The sequence below is a fragment of the Mus caroli genome, unplaced genomic scaffold (genome assembly GCF_978045245.1).
Source record: "Mus caroli unplaced genomic scaffold, Mus_caroli_1 scaffold_17, whole genome shotgun sequence".
Lineage (NCBI taxonomy): Eukaryota > Metazoa > Chordata > Mammalia > Rodentia > Muridae > Mus > Mus caroli.
The window spans coordinates 12,527,627-12,546,621 of NW_028227272.1; the positions used below are offsets into that span (position 1 = coordinate 12,527,627).

General features: G+C 39.0%; 1 protein-coding gene across 1 annotated transcript in view; it reads left to right on the forward strand.

Moving 5' to 3' along the window:
* Positions 1-18,995, forward strand: part of Prkdc (protein kinase, DNA-activated, catalytic subunit) — a 196,754-nt gene that overhangs the window by 52,311 nt on the left and 125,448 nt on the right. The window contains exons 26-32 of the mRNA XM_029470470.2: positions 4,083-4,190; positions 5,963-6,189; positions 8,158-8,252; positions 9,565-9,664; positions 12,587-12,720; positions 14,140-14,394; positions 15,722-15,942. Coding sequence (XP_029326330.1) covers positions 4,083-4,190; positions 5,963-6,189; positions 8,158-8,252; positions 9,565-9,664; positions 12,587-12,720; positions 14,140-14,394; positions 15,722-15,942 — 1,140 coding nt within the window. The remainder of the gene's footprint in view (positions 1-4,082; positions 4,191-5,962; positions 6,190-8,157; positions 8,253-9,564; positions 9,665-12,586; positions 12,721-14,139; positions 14,395-15,721; positions 15,943-18,995) is intronic.

Below are 18,995 nucleotides of genomic sequence, written 5' to 3' on the forward strand. Positions count from 1 at the left end.
AAATTTCCAGATATTTCTCAGTTTGGATTTTCTTTATTGATTGAGTCAGACTTTGAGTGGTTTTATTTATTTCCTTCTAGTATCTGTTTTTTTATAGATTTTTTTAAAGGTCACAGAATAACTTTATTAACTTTCAAATACATTTCCAAACAATCTATATTTTCTTGGATATTTTACGATGACAGAAAGCATTGGTGTTTTAGATATCTAAAGCTGTTGGCTTGGTATTTTATTGCTACAACCAAATACAGGGAAAAAAACCAATCTAGCTGGAGACAGCATTTGTATTTGAGATTAGTCACTACTAGGTACTGGTCCTGTCATCATTGCTGAGGTCTTGAGTTCTTAATAATATCTATGCATTGAACTAGACAAATTTCTAGTATCTGCATTTTATTTTTAAATAAAAAGCTGTAGACTGCTTTTTATTTTTTAATCAGCCAGCTTACTAGTTTGCAATGTCAAAGACCTTAAGAGTACAGAATTTTGTTTTCCATCCGCAAATAGATTTTTGAACACATATGTATTATATAAGTGCAAATAAAATATAACTTTTGAACTAATTGTACAAGTTTGACTGAAATGTACTTTACCAAGAATGTGCTAATGTTGAAATATGGACAACCTTATCCTACTTCCTAGTTTTGTAAACAAACTTCATTACTTTCATAAACTTTATTATAAATAACAAACTTTATTACTCTGCCCTTTGTGACATGAACTTGCCCTTCATTCATATACTGCCTCACAAAGATAAGTAGTTGAGAAAGAAATTATAATACAACAAAGCTTAAAAACATAACTGTCCTGGCAGGAGTGAACATTTTTGTTTTACACAGATTGTAAGCATTATTTTTATTATTTTTGTTTTGATTGGATATTTTCTTTATTTACATTTAAAATATTTTCCCTTTTCCAGGTCTCTCCTTCAGAAACCCCTTACCTCATCCCCCTCCCCCTGCCTCTCTGAGGGTGTTCCCCACTCCCATCTTCCTGGCCTGGCATTCCCCTACACTGAGGCATTGAACACTCTCAGGCCTAAAGTCCTCTCCTCCCACTGATGTCCAACAAGGCCATCCTCTGTCACTTATGTGGCCAGCACTATGGGTCACTCCATGTGTATTCTTTAGTTGTTGGTCCAGTCCACGGGAGCTCTGGCAGGGGAAGGGGAGGGGCTGTTGACACTGTTGCTTCCTCCATGGGGCTGCAAACCCCTCAGCTCCTTCAGTCCCTTCTCCAACTCCTCCATCGGGGACCCCCAGCTCAGTCCAGTTGTTGGCTGCAAACTTCCACCTCTGTCTTTGTAAGGCTCTGGGAGAGCCCCTTAGGAGACAGCCATATCAGGTTTCCATTAGCAAGCACTTCACGGCATCCAGAAGAACATCCGGTTTGATGGCCTTCAGTCTTTGTTCCACACTTTGTCTCTATATTTCCTCCTGTGAATATTTTGTTCACCCTTCTAAAAAGCACTGAAGCATCAACATTTTGGTCTTCTGTCTTCTAAGGCTTCTTAGCTATGTGAATTGAATCTTGGGTATCCCGACTTTTGGGATTGTCGAGTCCACCCCGACAAGCAGGAAAGACGCAACACCACGTTGTCCTTCTTCAAGCAGGTTTATTCAGGAACACTTCACATTGCAATGCAGGAAGGGGAATCCCCCAAACAACCCTGGGGCACGCCTTAAATACCCTACTGACTCCTTCCAATCACCCCAGTCACAAAATGGCAGTCCATTGGTTCACAGCAAGTAACGACACCTCAGGCGAGCCGATGAGGCATGGTGTCTGCACAGTGCAGGCGGCTGGGGTGTAGCTAAGTCTGAGGTAATGAGGAAGTCAGGCGCAGGTCATAAGACCTGGCAGCCAACTTTGGCGCCATCTTGGGGCGGTGGCCGCACCCGCTCCTCACATGGGATAATATCTACTTATCTGTGAGAACATACTGTGTTTGTTCCTTTGTGACTGAGTCTCCTCACTCAGGATGATATTCTCAAGTTCCATTCATTTGCCTGTGAATTCCATGAAGTTGTTTTTAATAGCTGAGTAGTACTCCATTGTGTAAATGTACCACATTTTCTGTATCCATTCCTCTGTTGAGGGACATCTGGGTTCTTTCCAGCTTCTGGCTATTATAAATAAGGCTGTTATGAACATAGTGGAGCATGTGTCCTTATTACAAGTTGGAACATCTTCTGGATATATGCCCAGGAGAGGTATTGCTGAATCTAGCTGTATGTCCAATTTTCTGAGGAACCACCAGACTGATTTCCAGAGTGGTTGTACAAGCTTGCCATCCCACCAGCAATGGAGGAGTGTTCCTCTTTCTCCACATCCTCGCCAGCATCTGCTGTCACCTGAGTTTTTGATCTTAGCCATTCTGACTGGTGTGAGGTGGCTTCTCAGGGTTGTTTTGATTTGCATTTCCCTGATGACTAAGGATGTTGAACATTTCTTTAGGTGCTTTTCAGCCCTTCTCTCTTGCAGCTTTCAATATGTTCTTTGTTCTGAGTACTTGATGGCTTAGCTATTATATGGCACGAGGGTTTTCTTCCGTGGTCTTGTCTATTTGGTGCTCTGTGTCCATTTGCTGACTTTTGTGCTTCTGTCTTTATGGGTGTGTCATTCTTTACTTAGCGGAAGTTTTCTTCTGTTTTCTTGCTGAAGGTCTGGTTTTTACTGTTGACCTAGGACTCTTCATCATTTATGCCTACAATTCAAAGATTTGGTCTCTTCATGGTGTCCCTCATTTCCTGTGTCTGTCTTTTTCTATTCTATTCTATTCTATTCTATTCTATTCTATTCTATTCTATTCTATTCTATTCTATTCTTTCCTTTCCCTTTCCTTTTCCTTTCTCTTCTTTCTTTTCCTTTTTCTTTTTCTTTCTTTTTTTTTTTTTTTTGGACTTTTTATTCATCGTTGCTTGTTAGGGTCTAGTTTCTCTACTTTCTCTTAGAGACCTGATAGTCTATCTTCTGATTGTTTCATTCTACTTATATAACTTTTTCTTGGGTTTTCTGGCTTGATTATTAGGTTTTCCACCTTCATTTCAGGTTGGCTTCTTCAGTGTTCCCGTCTCCTGGTTGAACTCAGTAATTCAGTCATCAAACCTTGGATTATTTCTTTCACTTCAATCAGCCTTCATGTTTGTTTGTTTGCTGTTTTCATTCTTCTTGTTTTGATTTTGATTCTTTTGAGTTCTTTGTTTTATCTATAAACTCCTTAATTTCTTTTTTTTGACATTTGTGATTGTTCTTTTAAGTTTTATGTCCTGGAGTTTGTATAGGCAATTATCATTGGAGATCATTTCTGTAGGACTGGTGGATTTGGGGATTGGGGTGGGAGTACTGTGCAAGGGGCCAATCAGTTGTAGGTGACTCAAGCAGTGCTATCCAGGCTCAACCAGAGGCACTAGATGTGGGTAATGGGCTAGACCTGTGTTGCTGCAGAGGGAGGGTAAAAGCAACGACCAGGAAGACTCACCTAAGATGTGTAGGATCTGCTGCTATAAGAGGTTGAATGTGATATAGTTGGTAGGCAGCACAGGAAAGAACCTGGGGATTGTAGGTAGGGCAAGCAGGACTTTCCAAACTAGGCCTGTCACGAGGGATGGATCTGGGAGATGGAGAAGGTGTATGGAGGGGTTTAAGAGGTGCAGGACCTCGCTGAGCAAAGAAACTGGATATGGTGTGTGAAGAATCCGTAGGTTATAAATGACACGGTCCAGGTTGTTTGGTCTAAGGAAGGGGACTGGCTATGATCCTAGGCTAGATCTTGGGCTTTAAGGGGGATGCATAGATAGTAGGATCAGGTAGACTTACCCAGATAGGCCCTGACACAAATTATACTAACAGTATCTTAAATTGCTCTTATAAATAGACCATTAATATATGTATATATATATTTTTTTTTTCTTTTTTCCCTTTTCTGGACTCTTAAGGCTGTGTTCATCATGGAACGGAACTAGAAAAAGAAACTAATGTTAACAATAGCTTTGTTGAAAGAGCCATCTAAAAGTTTAATTTTCAGTGTATATTTACTTTCATATGAAGGCTGTAAACTGCATTAGAGATTGTCTCTTCAGGTGACAAGGCAGCTCTATGAACCGCTTGTTATGCAGCTGATCCACTGGTTGACTAACAATAAAAAATTTGAAAGTCAAGATACTGTTGCCTTATTAGAAGCCATACTGGTAAGTAGTATTTGGAATTCTGTTCTTTCATTCCAAATGACTACAGAAATTTATTAGTGTACATTTAGATCTTTAGGAAAAGTTCCTTGTTAACATACCAAAATATAGCCTTTAGCTATAGAAACTGTTATTGTTGGTTTTGGACACAGTACCGTATTTATTTTGATAAGTGATGTTCTTTTTTTTTTTTTAAGATTTATTTATTATTATAAGTAAGTACACTGTAGCTGTCTTCAGACACTCCAGAAGAGGGCGTCAGGTCTCATTACAGATGGTTGTGAGCCACCATGTGGTTGCTGGGATTTGAACTCTGGACCTTCAGAAGAGCAGTCGGGTGCTCTTACCCACTGAGCCATCTCACCAGCCCCGATATGTGATGTTCTTAATATTTATATTTTTAGTCCACATTCTGCTTTTTAAATGGCTTTAAGTTAAAAAATTATATGCATGCATGCTGGGTAGTGGTGGTGGTACATGCCTTTAATCCCAGCATTTAGGAGGCAGAGGCAGGCAGATCTCTATATATATGGCATAAGAAAGTATGAATGTGCCGGGCGGTGGTGGCACATTCCTTTAATCCCAGCACTTGGGAGGCAGAGGCAGGTAGATTTCTGAGTTTGAGGCCAGCCTGGTCTGTCTACAAAGTGAGTTCCAGGACAGCCAGGGCTATACAGAGAAACCCTGTCTCGAAAAAAAACAAAAAAAAAAAGAAAGTATGAATGTGTTTTGTGTAAATATTCTTCATTAATAACAGTAGTTTGTTTTTTAAATCCATGGTACAGTATTTAATTCAAGAGTAAAGGGAATTTTTAATTTATTGAATTTTTTTCTTGCATTCAGATTCATCTACTAAAGGGCTATGGAGTCCACAGTTTACCTTTCATGTCAAACTTTTCCTGAGGTAATAGAGGTAGTAATTAGGGTCTGGTCACTGGTTCAGTGAGTTAAGGCTGTAGTGGTCTTTGATGCATATTTATTTTAATTTTGAGCTTGTAGGAATAACTTTGGTTTCTTTAAATATTATTTTATGTGGGTTTTCCCGTTATTTCATCCATTTTTGAAGAGAGGGACTTAAATGTTCACATTAGAATCACCTTGCACACATCTGTAATTGTAACATTTACAAGGCAGAGATAGGAGGATTAGAGTTTAATACCACTCAGTGACATAGTAACTCTATACAAGCCTAGCCAGTACAGGATCCTGCTTTTAAGAAGCTGAAAAAAAATAATAAATTAAGTAAATAAAATGATAAATACAAAAATAAAAATAGCAAAATTTCCAGTGAAATATCTAATGAAATTATCCAAACATCCTTTAATTCTTTGTTCTTGGAAACTGATCCCATTATGCATCTGTGCTACATTGTCTGCTAAGTTGAAGCCAGCAAACATGTAAGTTGACATGATCATTTAGGAAGAAGTGTGGTATACTTATGAGGACCCTGTTTGACCATTTTGTTGTGTAAAACACATAGTACAGTCACATAGCCCTGTTTGTTCAGTGCACTCAGGCACTCACCAGATCATATACCTTGTTATGGGAAGGGAAGAATTGGTGGATGATTTTTTGTTTTTTTTTTTTAAGTTAAGGTCTATAGTTTAGGCTCTAGCCTATGTTAAGCTGGAACTTACTGTGTATCCCAGGTTAACCTCAAACTCATGGTGTTCTTGCCTTAACCTCCTGAATGTTGATATATATTCACACAAAATCATTAATCATTCTATGGATATAGCAGTTACCACAATGAGGCTGTCCTTGTCTTGATTAAGGATGGTATTGTGGACCCTGTTGACAGTACTTTAAGAGATTTTTGTGGACGGTGCGTTCAAGAATTCCTCAAATGGTCCATTAAGCAAACAACACCTCAGCAGCAAGAGAAGAGTCCAGTAAACAGCAAGTCACTGTTCAAGCGGCTCTACAGCCTTGCACTTCATCCTAATGCTTTCAAGAGGCTAGGTGCGGCACTTGCTTTTAATCACATCTACAAGGAATTCAGGTATGTAAGCTTTGTGTGTGAGGAAAGCTGTATGAGACAGCTCTTAAAACCTTTAATGTAATTTTGAAAATTACCCTGGTGTTTAAGTCCATAAATTCTTATGTCGAGCATTTATTTATAAATATGTGATAGATGGTGTGCATTTAAAATCTTAGAAACTGTGGAGAAATACTTGCAAATATGTTTTGAGAGTACAACCAAAGGCACATGTGCAAGATCTTTTGAAGCATAGAGAATGTGTATAGTAAGTTCGTGAACACTTGTCAGAGGTGGACCATAGAGGATGAATGAGAATCAGCCAAATTCACCTTTATGATCAGAAGGTGGAGGTAGGTTAGTAAGAACCTCCACCCCTCATATGAGGTGGTGAAGAACTTTGGTACTCTCAGATTGTGTTCACAGTAATGGGTAGGGGAGCCAGGTTTGTCTGCTATGGTAGAAGAATGGAGAGCTCCTCTAATGATATGAAGTTGCTAGAATTATGAGAGTGCAAAGTGAAGTCAAACTTTGACTATTCCGAAAGTCCAAGAAAGACATTGAGTACAGCAAGATGAGTGGTATGCATATATTCATTAGTTCGTTCCTGCATATAGCATCATTTATTAATGTGTGAGAGCTGAAGGGATGATTCACTATTAGGAGCACATGTACCTCTTGTCAGAGAAGGCTTTGGGAAAAAAAAAGAATATTATATGCCAGGTACTATGCCAAAAACTGCAGATATAGAATAGCTTTTAAAAAGGACTGCAATTGAGAAAGATAGTAGAAGAGATAGATGTAAAACTTTATGCCTTTAACTAATCCTCTTAAATACTAAGAATAGATTACTTAGTCTTCTTCCAGTGACTTAGGTTAAAAAAAAGCTTATTCTAAAAAATGGTAGCTGGGAAACAGAGGAGATGAATAGAAGGAAGATGGAGGAATAGATGGGAATCCACATGTAGATTTATATGAGAATTACTAGAGCATGAAGCCATGTCTTGTTTATGTAGCTTTTTAGATGAGGAGACCTCTATATACAGAAGAATGTATACAGTATATAATGTTTATAGAGTGTAGTAGTAAACCAAATTGGCTTGTACCTATGCTCCAAGTTGAGAAATGGGTTATTTAGTCCAGAGCAGCAAAAACTAACCCTGAGAGTTTCTGAAGAGAAGAGCAAAGGCTATGTGGGCGGAGATTCACTTGCTCTCTGGATTCCTTTCTTGGAGAAAAGAAAACAACTTTATCTTACAGCCTCCTCTATTTAAAGGCAAAGTAGGGAATGTCAGCCTTACAGATGACATACTTCCTCAACCTAAAATGTACCTAAAGGCATTTTCCTTTGGCTATCAGATTGTCCTGCAGTTTTCCACAGAGGCATGTCAACACCAAGGGGAGGATTAATGGAATCTCAGGTTGTCTTCAAATTTAGGTTTATTCTTGATAAAAGTGTTATAGGCTGTGTATTTGTGTAGAAACCCTTGTAGTATAGAAACTTGCCCTACAAAATAGTAATCTTTCTCAAATTTTATATTATTTGCTTTCTTTTCCTCGTAGTGTTTTTTTTGTTGTTGTTGTTGTTGTTGTTGTTGTTGTTGTTGTTGTTGGGTTTTTTTTTGGGTTTTCGAGACAGGGTTTCTCTGTGTAGTCCTGGCTGTCCTGGAACTTACTCTGTAGACCAGGCTGGCCTCAAACTCAGAAATCCACCTGCCTCTGTCTCCCAAGTGCTTGGATTAAAGGTATGCACCACCACCACCCTGATTTGTTATTCTTAATTTCCAAGAAAATGAATTTTTCCAACAGGTGGACAACTCTTTCTTTAGTTAATGCTTGTGTGTACGGTATTGAGTTCCAACTCAGCCTAGATTAGTGAGTGAGATTCTGGCTCAGAAACAACAACAACAAAACATTGTTTGTATTCCTTATTACTGTTCTTTGTCTTTTTCTATATATTGTTTTCTTAGGTGAGGTTTTCTTATTTTGCAGGGAAGAAGGATCCCTGGTAGAACAGTTTGTGTTTGAAGCCTTAGTGACATATATGGAAAGTCTGGCCTTGGCACATGAAGATGAGAAATCCTTAGGTAGGTGTCATTCTAGTGTTCTGTTTGCATACTGAAAATATTTGTTGTGGAATCTTTCCACTCAGCATCCAGGCTCATATGATCCTTTCACGAGATGGTATTTTTCTTCTTTTCATATTCCTCTTAGCAGATCTGATAAATATGAAGGGACAATACATTGTTTTTTCACACTCAATGTCTCAAATCAGTTTGTAAAAGGTTTTCTATGTCTTCCTCCTCCAAGAACCTGTTAGTACTCAGAAGCCGTGGAGCTTGAGCCCTGGTTGCTGAATCCTGGGTGTTTATGTCCTTAGTTCCATCCTTTTCTATAGTGGCTATATATTAAACTATAATATAGGTTACCCTACAGCCAAGGAATTTACAACCCATAAGGAATGGCTTTGAGTTGATGTACACTGGCTCTGGCTCATATTGGGTTATGCTACCCTGGAGGTTTCCCCGCCTAGCCTGTCATGTGAGGCTGTTGGTCATGTACTTTCTATTTGGATGTGATACTCCTTTTGGGGTGTGTGTATATAATAGATATGTGTTGCAGTAGGCAATTAACCTACACTCAAATCGCCCTGACGTGGCAGTGAGAGTTCCTTGCTACCCACCTCAATGTTCTGGATTCCCGAATGAAAGACACACACACACACACACACAGCCCTGTATTTAATATGCCTTAATCAGCTCAATGGTTGGGCCACTCCCAAACTTCCATGTGGCTAACACCTCCCTTCTGATACTCCTGAATTATTACTTACTAAAATCTATATTCCATCTTTGTTGCCCTAGACCCAGTGGGGTCTCTCGCTCCTGATTGCTGTTCATTCTTTTCTGCACCTCTCATATCTGGACCTTACTGCTTTCCCAGCATGGTGGCTCTAAATCGTGCTTCCGCTCTTGGTCCCCTTGCCCGTGAATCTTTCCACCTTTGTCTCCCTGCCCAGCCATTGGCCGCCAACAACTTTATTGACTAATCAGAACCAACTGGGGGCAGGAACCCTCAGCATCTCACATATGGATTCTAGAGGAATTTTGGGAACCCAGTTAACATCATACAAGCATTAGACCAAATTCAAATTCAAATTCACAACATACATACATGTTGTCATGCCTTCTTTCAGTCATGAGTTTGGGTTTTATTTTAGGATTTGAAATGTAAGTCATTTAATTTAATTTCATATTTTGAGATGTAGAAATACTAAATCTATAGTAAAATTACTTTGGTATTCACAAAATTCGGTCAGCAGATTTATAATATTACTGTGTTAATGATAATCTGATATACGTTTTCTATGATATATTTTTGTACTGGCCACAAATTCAGGTACAGTTCAGCAGTGCTGTGATGCCATTGATCACCTAAGACGCATCATTGAAAAGAAGCATGTCTCTTTAAACAAAGCAAAAAAACGACGTTTGCCACGGTAGGTGATACTGGTTTTCTTCTTTTCTTTAACCCAACACAAAGCTAATTTCCATCTGATGAATGTTGAAGATGAACATGTAGAATATAAAGAATTATCTTTGTAAGGAAGAAATGTGTAGAAACGTGGTATGAGTTTTCTTTTTTTTTTTTTTTTCATTTTTTATTAGATACTTTATTTACATTTCAAATTTTATCCCCTTCCCTCCTTTCCCCTCCAAAAACCCTCCTAGCCCATCCCCCCTACCCCCTGCTGCTCACTAACCCACCCACTCTCATTTCCCTGTCCTGGCATTCCTCTACACTGGGGCATTGAGCCTTCACAAAGCCAAGGGCCTCTCCTCTCATTGATGTCCCACGAGATCATCCTCTTCTACATATGCAGCTGAAGCCTTGAGTCCCTCCTTGTGTACTCTTTGGTTGGTGGTTTAGTTCCTGGGAGATGAGGGGGTACTGGTTGGTTCATATTGTTGTTCCTCCTATGGGGCTGCAAACCCCTTCAGCTCCTTGGGTCCTTTCTCTAGCTCCTTTATTGGGGAGCAGTCATTTTTCTAGCAAAATTTAAAACTTTTAAGTTTGAAAGTACATGGTTTCAGGATGATAATATTTGATTATGGTTTAGATAGGTATCCATATTGACAATAAATTTTGAACATTGTATTTTACCTGTTACAAGTTTGGTAAGTAATTATTTAATTAGAATATTTATGAACTGTTAAACAATAAATTTTGAAGTATAAGGACTGAATGTCACATTCAATCAAAGATTGTAAAACACTGTGCAGTGTTTGTGCAGAGCTCTCTAAGTCAGGAATTCAACTTAAGTCCTACTTAAATTAGAGATCTGTTTAGTTACTATTTAAACAGTCTGACCATTGGGAACTTGCTATGAGCATTTCCAGGAAGTCTTTAGGGAATGTTATATTCAATAAGATATAGTCACCCGAAGGATAAAATGCATATTTAGATTTAGGGTGATTTAAGATGTACTTTGAAGACTGAGCACATTATTCAAGCTCATGTAAGTGTTTAAGGGAAATGCAGAGGTGAACTCAGTCTGTCTGACTTCCAAGTACATTCTGTTCACTATGACTCAGGACCTTAAGTGGCTCAGGAGTTGAGTGATGCTGAACAGAGATTAATTTGTTTGTTTGTTATTGTTATTGTTGTTTGTTTGTTTGTTTGTTTGTTTTCCTTTTTGGTTTTTCGATACAGGGTTTCTCTGTGTAGCATTGGCTGTCCTGGAATTGGCTCTATAGACCAAGATGACTTCAGACTTAGAAAGATCTACCTGCCTCGGCCTCCTGAGTTCTGGGATTAAAGGCATGTGCTACCATTGCCTGCTTATACCTATAAACCCAGCACTTGGGAGGTAGAGGTAAGAGGATCAAGAGTTTATGCCCAGCCTCAGCTAAATGAGATGGTCAAGAAACAACAAAAGCAAACTAATACAATTGAATCTAATTTCTAACATTCCTTTACAGAGTTGGTTCTTGATAATAGCATTTATTAAAATTAATTGGACGTCTAGCTAAAATACCGGTTGTTGTACATGCTTCATCTATAAGATATTTGAGTCTGGGCTGGGGTAGGATTAGAGACTTACATCTCACAAAGGTGAGCTTTTAAGGAGTACTGCTTTACAAACTATAACTGTGGGTTTTTCTTTGTTGTAACAACAAAAGGGCACACTGGAGTGGAAACATGGAAATACATAATTCTTTTAAGCATATTTAAATTTTTTTTTCCCATAGTAAAAGGAAATAAGGCCTCTGGGGTCATGAGAACAGGAAAGCCAACCCTGTTTCTTGTCTGCTGTGCAGTGGCGAGTACAAGGGAGATGCCCTCCTCTCCTTCCGCATCATCTATGGCAGACAAGAGAGCTGGCCCAGGGATATCAGAGTGTCAGAACTTACAATGTTGCTTACCTGCTGCAGCACTCTGGAGAGAGAGCCCTGTACCTTTACCTGGGAAACAGGGTAGAACTGGCCCTTGTTGTAGGGGTTCCTGGTGAGCTGACCCCAAGAGCATGAGAGCAGGAGAGCCAGCAGGTTGACCATCTCCTTATACCTCTCAGGCATAGACCTAAGACTTTGACTTGACCCTCATCACCGTCTACCCCATCAGTGAACTGCTGGAGTACTTGGAGAGCCCAGTCCTATAGATCCAAAACTATAACATCTCCATGACACAGGGCAACAACAGGACTTTTGAGAGGAGTCCCAAAATTGATAGAATAACAGAAGCCAAAGGCCTCTTGTCAAACCAATAAGTCATGGCATTGAACATTTGCAAGCAAAGAAGTAGGGAGAAAAAGGTAGACTGTGGGACACACTACAGCTTCTAGAACAAGATTTTTTTTAAAAAAAAAATCTTTGTTAGGGGTAGGTAGAGGGAGGTGAGTAGGATTGGGGTGTATGATGTGAAATTTACAAAGCTCCAAATAAAAGTTAAAAAGGAAGGAAGGAAGGAAGGAAGGAAGGAAGGAAGGAAGGAAGGAAGGAAATAGGACCTAAGCATTTGCCTAGCAGTACAAGGTCCTTAGTTCTTTTCCCAGCAGTGCATGAAAAAAAAAAAATATATATATATGTGGGTGTATGTATGTGTGTATATATATATATACATATATGTACATATATACACACAGAGACATATATATTATTACAACATTATGTAATTATATATATAATGTTAGAACTATACTGAACCCGGGCATAGTGGCAAACACCTATAATCCTAGCACCCGAGAAGCAGAGGCAGGCAGATCTCTATGATTTAACCTGTGATACCTTGATTGTATCTAGATATTAATACATTAAAAATGATTGTGCCTTTTACATTTGTCAGTTTAGTAGAATTACATTCTTGGCTACGTAGGCATTGAATGTTGGATAGTATGTTAATGACATGATCTTTTGTGTAGGGGATTTCCACCTTTGACATCATTATGTTTATTGGATCTGGTTGAGTGGCTTTTGGCTCACTGTGGAAGGCCCCAGACAGAATGTCGACACAAGTCCATGGAACTCTTTTATAAATTTGTTCCTTTACTGCCAGGTATGTCCTCTCTTTTTCTTTTTTAATTAAGAGATCACTAAAGTGGGGAAGGGGTTAGTACTTTTATGGCAGCGGATGTGTGGAATCAAAGAACAACGTTGAAGCCTTTCATCTTTGGATGAATTTCACAGGTCAGGTTTAGGTTAGCAGGCGTGTGCAGCGTGTTCCCTTACTTGCTATGTTGCCTTCTTTGCCCAGTATCTTGATTCTAAACATTCTACCAGCATTAATTGGCTTTGGGTTTGCCAGTTTGTAGATGGAGACAGATAAGAACATTCTGATTTTGTATAAATAAATACTACAAATAACATTTCCTTCCTCTTCTCTTCCCCTTCTTCCTCCTTCTTGTTTCCTCTCCTTCATCACCCCTCTCTCATTGACTTTATAACTCAGATTCCTCCCACCTTGAACTCACAGTCCTCCTGCCTCATCTTTCAGAGTGCTGGTATGACACATATGCGCCACCCTCATATGTAGAGTTGATTTACTTTCCTTTTAGCTAACTCTAGCTTGTGACAAGTTGACATACAAGTATCAGCACAGCACTTGATAAAGTTCCCATATCTTGCTCTTTCAGCAGATCTGCCGTTCCTTCTGATAATTGTTTTTCTTTCTTGACACTTGCTGTAGAGTTTAAATACCATATTGATTTTCTTCTCATGATTACAATTTTCTTTAGATAGTGAAAATAATGAATTATGCTTCCTTTTTATAAAAATTGTCCTCTTAATACATCAATCAGGCACACATTCTGTTTTGGTTTCTTGTCTAAGATAATCAGTGACAGATAATTTAACCCTTTCTGGTTTCATAACATGCAAAATGAAATTTTACCCTCTCCTTATTTGATGGAGAATAAAATGTTATCCAAAGAACAAATTTTAAAGCAAGACTTTTGCTTAGTAAACAATACTAAACATGCAGCTTGAGGACCTGAGGCAGAGAGATAGTTGTACCCACAACTTCAAGGCCAGCTTGGGCATCTTCACACGTTAAGTCCTGCAATGTTTGTAATCACCTAGGAGGTGGGTGTGTGCTTGTTCTTGAGATGTTTTGAGATGAGGAGATTGAGATTTACAGAGAGGTCAGGTCCTCAGAGATGTGAGTAACGCAACCAACATCAAAGCCCCAAAATCCCACTGTTGTTTTGTAACTTGAAAAGAAAATTGCAGGGGCCAGAGTATTAGTTTGTTGCTATTCCAAATGATGTATTTATAATGTTTAGTAACTGAAAAGAGTGGCCTTAGTGGAAATAACTTCTTAGAAAAAAAAAAAAAAGATGAGGAGTAGTAAAAAGATCAGCCTGTATCATTTTCAATTTAAACTAGGTTTAGGAATTAAAGAGGTTTAATTTTTGAGTGTTTACATATTATATACATATGCGTGAATATGTTTTCACGTTTTTATTTTGTCTCCTAGGCAACAAATCCCCTTCTTCATGGTTGAAAGACCTTATAAAAAAGAAAGGTATTTCTTTTCTCATAAACACATTTGAAGGAGGGGCAAGCAGCAGTGATCAGCCAGCAGGCATTCTTGCTCAGCCAACCCTCGTCCACTTACAAGGGCCAATCAGCCTGCGAGGATTGCTACAGTGGCTTGACCTCCTCCTTGCAGCACTGGAGTGCTACAGCACATTTATTGAGAAGGAGACTGTGCAAGGACAAGAGGTCCTGGGTAGGTAAAGTTAACTGTAAGATAGCTTTGCCTGATTCTGCTCAGTTTATTCCATGTAGACTGTACACTACATACCATAATAACAAGGCTGTGAGTTCTAAGCCAGCCTTATCTACAGGGAATGTAGCAGGGCAGCAACTGCTACGTGGTGAGACCTATTTAGAAAATAAATTAAAATAAAAATAATACTAACATTGATAGCAGATACACTAGTAGAGTAAAACATTACCTATCAAGGTGTAAAAACATCCGGAACACCAAATAGACTGGACCAGAAAAGAAATTCCCTACAACACATAACAATCAACACACCAAACGTACAGAACAAAGAAAGAATATTAAAAGCTGTAGGGGAAAAACGATGAAATAACATATGAAGATAGACCTATTACAATAACACCTGGCTATTTAAGATGGAAAATACCTGCTTAAAGACAACCATGGTCATTTGATTTTGCATTGCTTAATATTATATACAATATTATATACATATTATATACAATGTCAGATGTGGTGGTGTATACCTATATTCCCACTTTTTCAGGAGAGGGAAGGGCAGGAGGATCAGAAATTTCAATTCAGTTTGGATTATATAAGCATGACTCTATCCAAAGAGTAAAAATTGGTAAAATGGACATTATTTGGGTTTTTTTGACATACTATTGTGTCAGATTAAATTTTGGTATTAGATAAAACCATAGAGTTTTAATGTATGTTAGAGATTAACATATATATATATATATATATATATATATATATATATATATATTTATTATTATGGTTCATTGTTTGAGCTCCTTCTATCAAAGCCTGGCTCTTTGTAAGTCATGCTGACAGGAAGATGTGGCAGATCACTTCATGATTGACTAAAAGTGAGAGAGTCCCAGAACACAAAGACACTGCACAAAGACAAGACTCCAGGGACCCATGTGTTCTAACTATTCTCATCTTTTTAAAAGCTGCACAACTCCCATAATAGCTGCAGCAGGTAGGAGCACATGTTCAAACCATAGCAAGAGGACTGGGAATATAGCCCAGTGGCAGGGTAAATACATAAATAAATGACTTGGCCTTGTGTAGACATTTTTACTATATCTGAAATTGAATTCTATTTCAATTATAATTTAGTTCAAAATTTGAACTAAGAAGCTAAGAAGAAATGGCTGCTGTTTTGTTCATCTTTCCTTTAACATTTTTTTTCTTTGAAATAGTCTTTAATTTGTTATTAAGTATATATTATCACTTGTATTTCAAAAAGGCACTGTACATTAGTTTTAGTAGAGTTAGAAAGAAAGGCATAGTAATATTTTGCTGCTCTTATTTCTAGGTGCTGAAGTACAGTCTTCACTTTTGAGGTCAGTGGCTTTCTTTTTAGAAAGCATAGCAACCCATAGCGCTAGAGCAGTAGAACAGCGCTTTGGCACGGGGGCGACGGGCCCTCCCAGCCTCCACGAGGAAGAAAAGTACAATTACAGCAAGTGCACAGTCTTAGTCCGGATCATGGAATTCACCACAACCCTGCTCATCGCCTCTCCAGAAGACTGCAAGGTAGTGTCATCTCCCGCTCTGTTAATTGGAGATTGGTACTTTATAATGGAAAGGGTTTTAAGTTTCCTTAAGATCAGAGGTTCTTATCCTGTAATATTTACATTGCGATTCAAAATTACAGTTATCAACTAGCAATCAAAAGAACTTTATGGTTTAGGGTTGCTATAACACGAGGAACTAACTATATTAAAGGTTGAGAGCCAGTGCCTTAGATCATTCGACATAAGGGAGAAACATCAAAATTACATTCAGATCCCATCGTAGCCCACTTCAAATATTTATCCTCAAGAAATAAAATAGAAACAAAAGCTGGTGATGATTGAGAAGCAAAGCAAGCGCTGCTTGGGGAGCTCGGCCGGAGAGTGCATGGGAAAGCGCTTGCTCGCCGTGGATCCCATGCCTAATACTGTCACGTCACTAAAAAATGGGATCAAAACTTAGCACGACCACTGTGGAAATCAATCACCTTCAAAAACTAAAAATGTAATCAATGGCTATGACTTAGGCACACAATTCTGGTCATTACCCAAAGGAGTCATCATCAGCGGAGAGATGCCTTGCCTTCATGGTCATTTGTCATTTGTTTGTTTGCTTGTTTGTTTATTTTTGAGACAGGTGGAAATTATAACCATGGCTGGCTGGGACTTACAGTGTAAACCAGGGTGGTCTGGAATTTACAGATTCACCTGCCTCTGCCTCACTAGTGCTGTGATTAAAGGTTTGTGACCAGCTATCCTTATATTCATGATAGCAAGTTAGGGAATCAACCTAGGTGCCATTAATGGATGAATGAATAATGAATGTGTGTGTTTATACTCATAGTGGTGTACTATTCTCCAGCCATAATGAATAATGGAACATAATTTGTTGGAGAATAAATGAAAGTAAACATCATATTAACTGGTCAACCAGACCCAGTCAAGTATCACATTTCCTGTCATGTGTGTGACCAAGCCAGCTTAGTCAACAGGGTCTCAATGGAGGGAGTGAGGATTGACAAAGGAAAACAGCCAGACAAAATTATCACATGACTCAGCCTATACTGACAAAATTATCACATGACTCAGCCTATACTGAGGCTGAAGTGGCTTTATGCCTCCCCAGCCTGCTTTATATCATTCTTGTGATAGCCAAAAAACACGGTCAGTTCTAAGATCAAAGATGAAGTCATCAAGAGAAGTAGTAAACAAGGAGATCACACAAAACAGTAATTAAGTAAAGTAGTAAGCAAAAGGATCACACAAATTAATAATTAAGTAACGGGGCTGCTGAGATGGCTCAGTGGGTAAGAGCACCCGACTGCTCTTCCGAAGGTCCAGAGTTCAAATCCCAGCAACCACATGGTGGCTCACAACCATCTGCAATGAGATCTGGTGCCCTCTTCTGGAGTGTCTGAAGACAGCTACAGTGTACTTACATATAATAAATAAATCTTTAAAAAAAAAAAATAATTAAGTAACAAAGCCCCATGGCCACTGTTTCTAATACTCTTATCTGAGCCGACTTCCTTGTCTTAGCCCAGTGACAAATACTGTATTCCTAGAAGCGGCACCAAAGGCTCTCAACATGTGTGGACTGGAGAGGACATGAAAGTAGAGGGGTGAGGCACTTCCAGAGAGAAAGACGAGGTCAGGCAAAAGGAGAGAAGGGGACATAATAGAGTAATTGGGGAGTTCGGCATCATCAAAATGTGTGACTGCATAAATGATATTATCATAATAATGAAGCCCATTACTCTGTATAATTGATGTTTATAATTTTTTGGAAGTGTCTTTGGTTCCTCTGAGACTTTCCATTGCAGGAAATTATCCTTATTCACTGTAATTGATAAGCAAATGTCGTATGTATTTATGGTGTACACCATATTTTGACCCATGTATATATGTGGTTAAATTAAACCAATTTACATCTCTGTTCTCTTGTATATTACCCCCTATGTGAGAATACGTTAAGTGTAGTCTTAGAAGTTTTTAAGTATATATTGATGTTAACTATAGTTACTACAATGTATAGTCTGTTTTTGAAAATAAATGTTAAACCTTCCTAATCTGAAAGTGAAAAATGACATTTTTGCATATGAAAATGTTCTAGGTTTTGGAGAGGTTTGCTTTTTTACCTTTTCAGAGTAGTGATACTTATGTCATAGTCTATCTAAAAAAAAAATGAAATCTGAATCCTTTTGGAGCATTTTTATACTCTTCAGTCCTCTTGAGAAAGTCTGCCAAACTCTGTTAGTATTGTGAATATTCCTAGCCTTGTGGATCTTGTTTACCCTGTGAAAGGAGAGCTACTATTTTCTTGTTTTGTTTTTTAAATTGGATATTTTATTTGTTTACATTTAAAATGCTGTCCCCTTTCCTGGTTTCCCTTCTGCAACCCCCCTATCCCATCTCCCCTTGCCCTGCTTCTATGAGGGTGTTACTCCACCCACCCACCCACCCGATCGCACCTTAATGCCCTAGCATTTCCCTACACTGGGGCATCCAGCCTTCATGGGACCAAGGGCCTCCCCTCCCATTGATGCCAGATAAGGCCTTTTCAGCTCCTTCAGTCCTTCCCTAACTCCTCCATTGGAGTCCAATGATTGGCTGCAAGCATCCTCATCTGTATTGGTCAGGATATGGCAGACCCTCTCAAGAGACAGCTGTATCAGGCTCCTGTCAGCAAGCATTTCTTGGCATCAGCAATAGTGTCTGGGTTTGATACCTGCATGTGGGATGGATCCCCAGGTGGTGCAGTCTCTGGCTCACCTTTCCTTCAGTCTCTGCTCCACTCTTTGTCCCTGCATTTCCTTTAGACAGGAACAATTCTGGGTTAAAATTTTGGAAATGGGAGGGTTGCCCGGGGTATCTATGCCTAACTTCTGGATATGGGCTCTACAGGTTCTCCTGCCCTTTTGTGGGGTATTTCAGCTACTGTCATCCCTGTGGGGTCCTGGGAGGCTCTTGCTTTCCTGGCATCAGGGACTTGCTACCCCCAGTTCTCCATCCTCCATTGCTACACACTTCTGTTCAATTTCCTGACCCTCTGTATATCTTCCCTCCCATACCTGA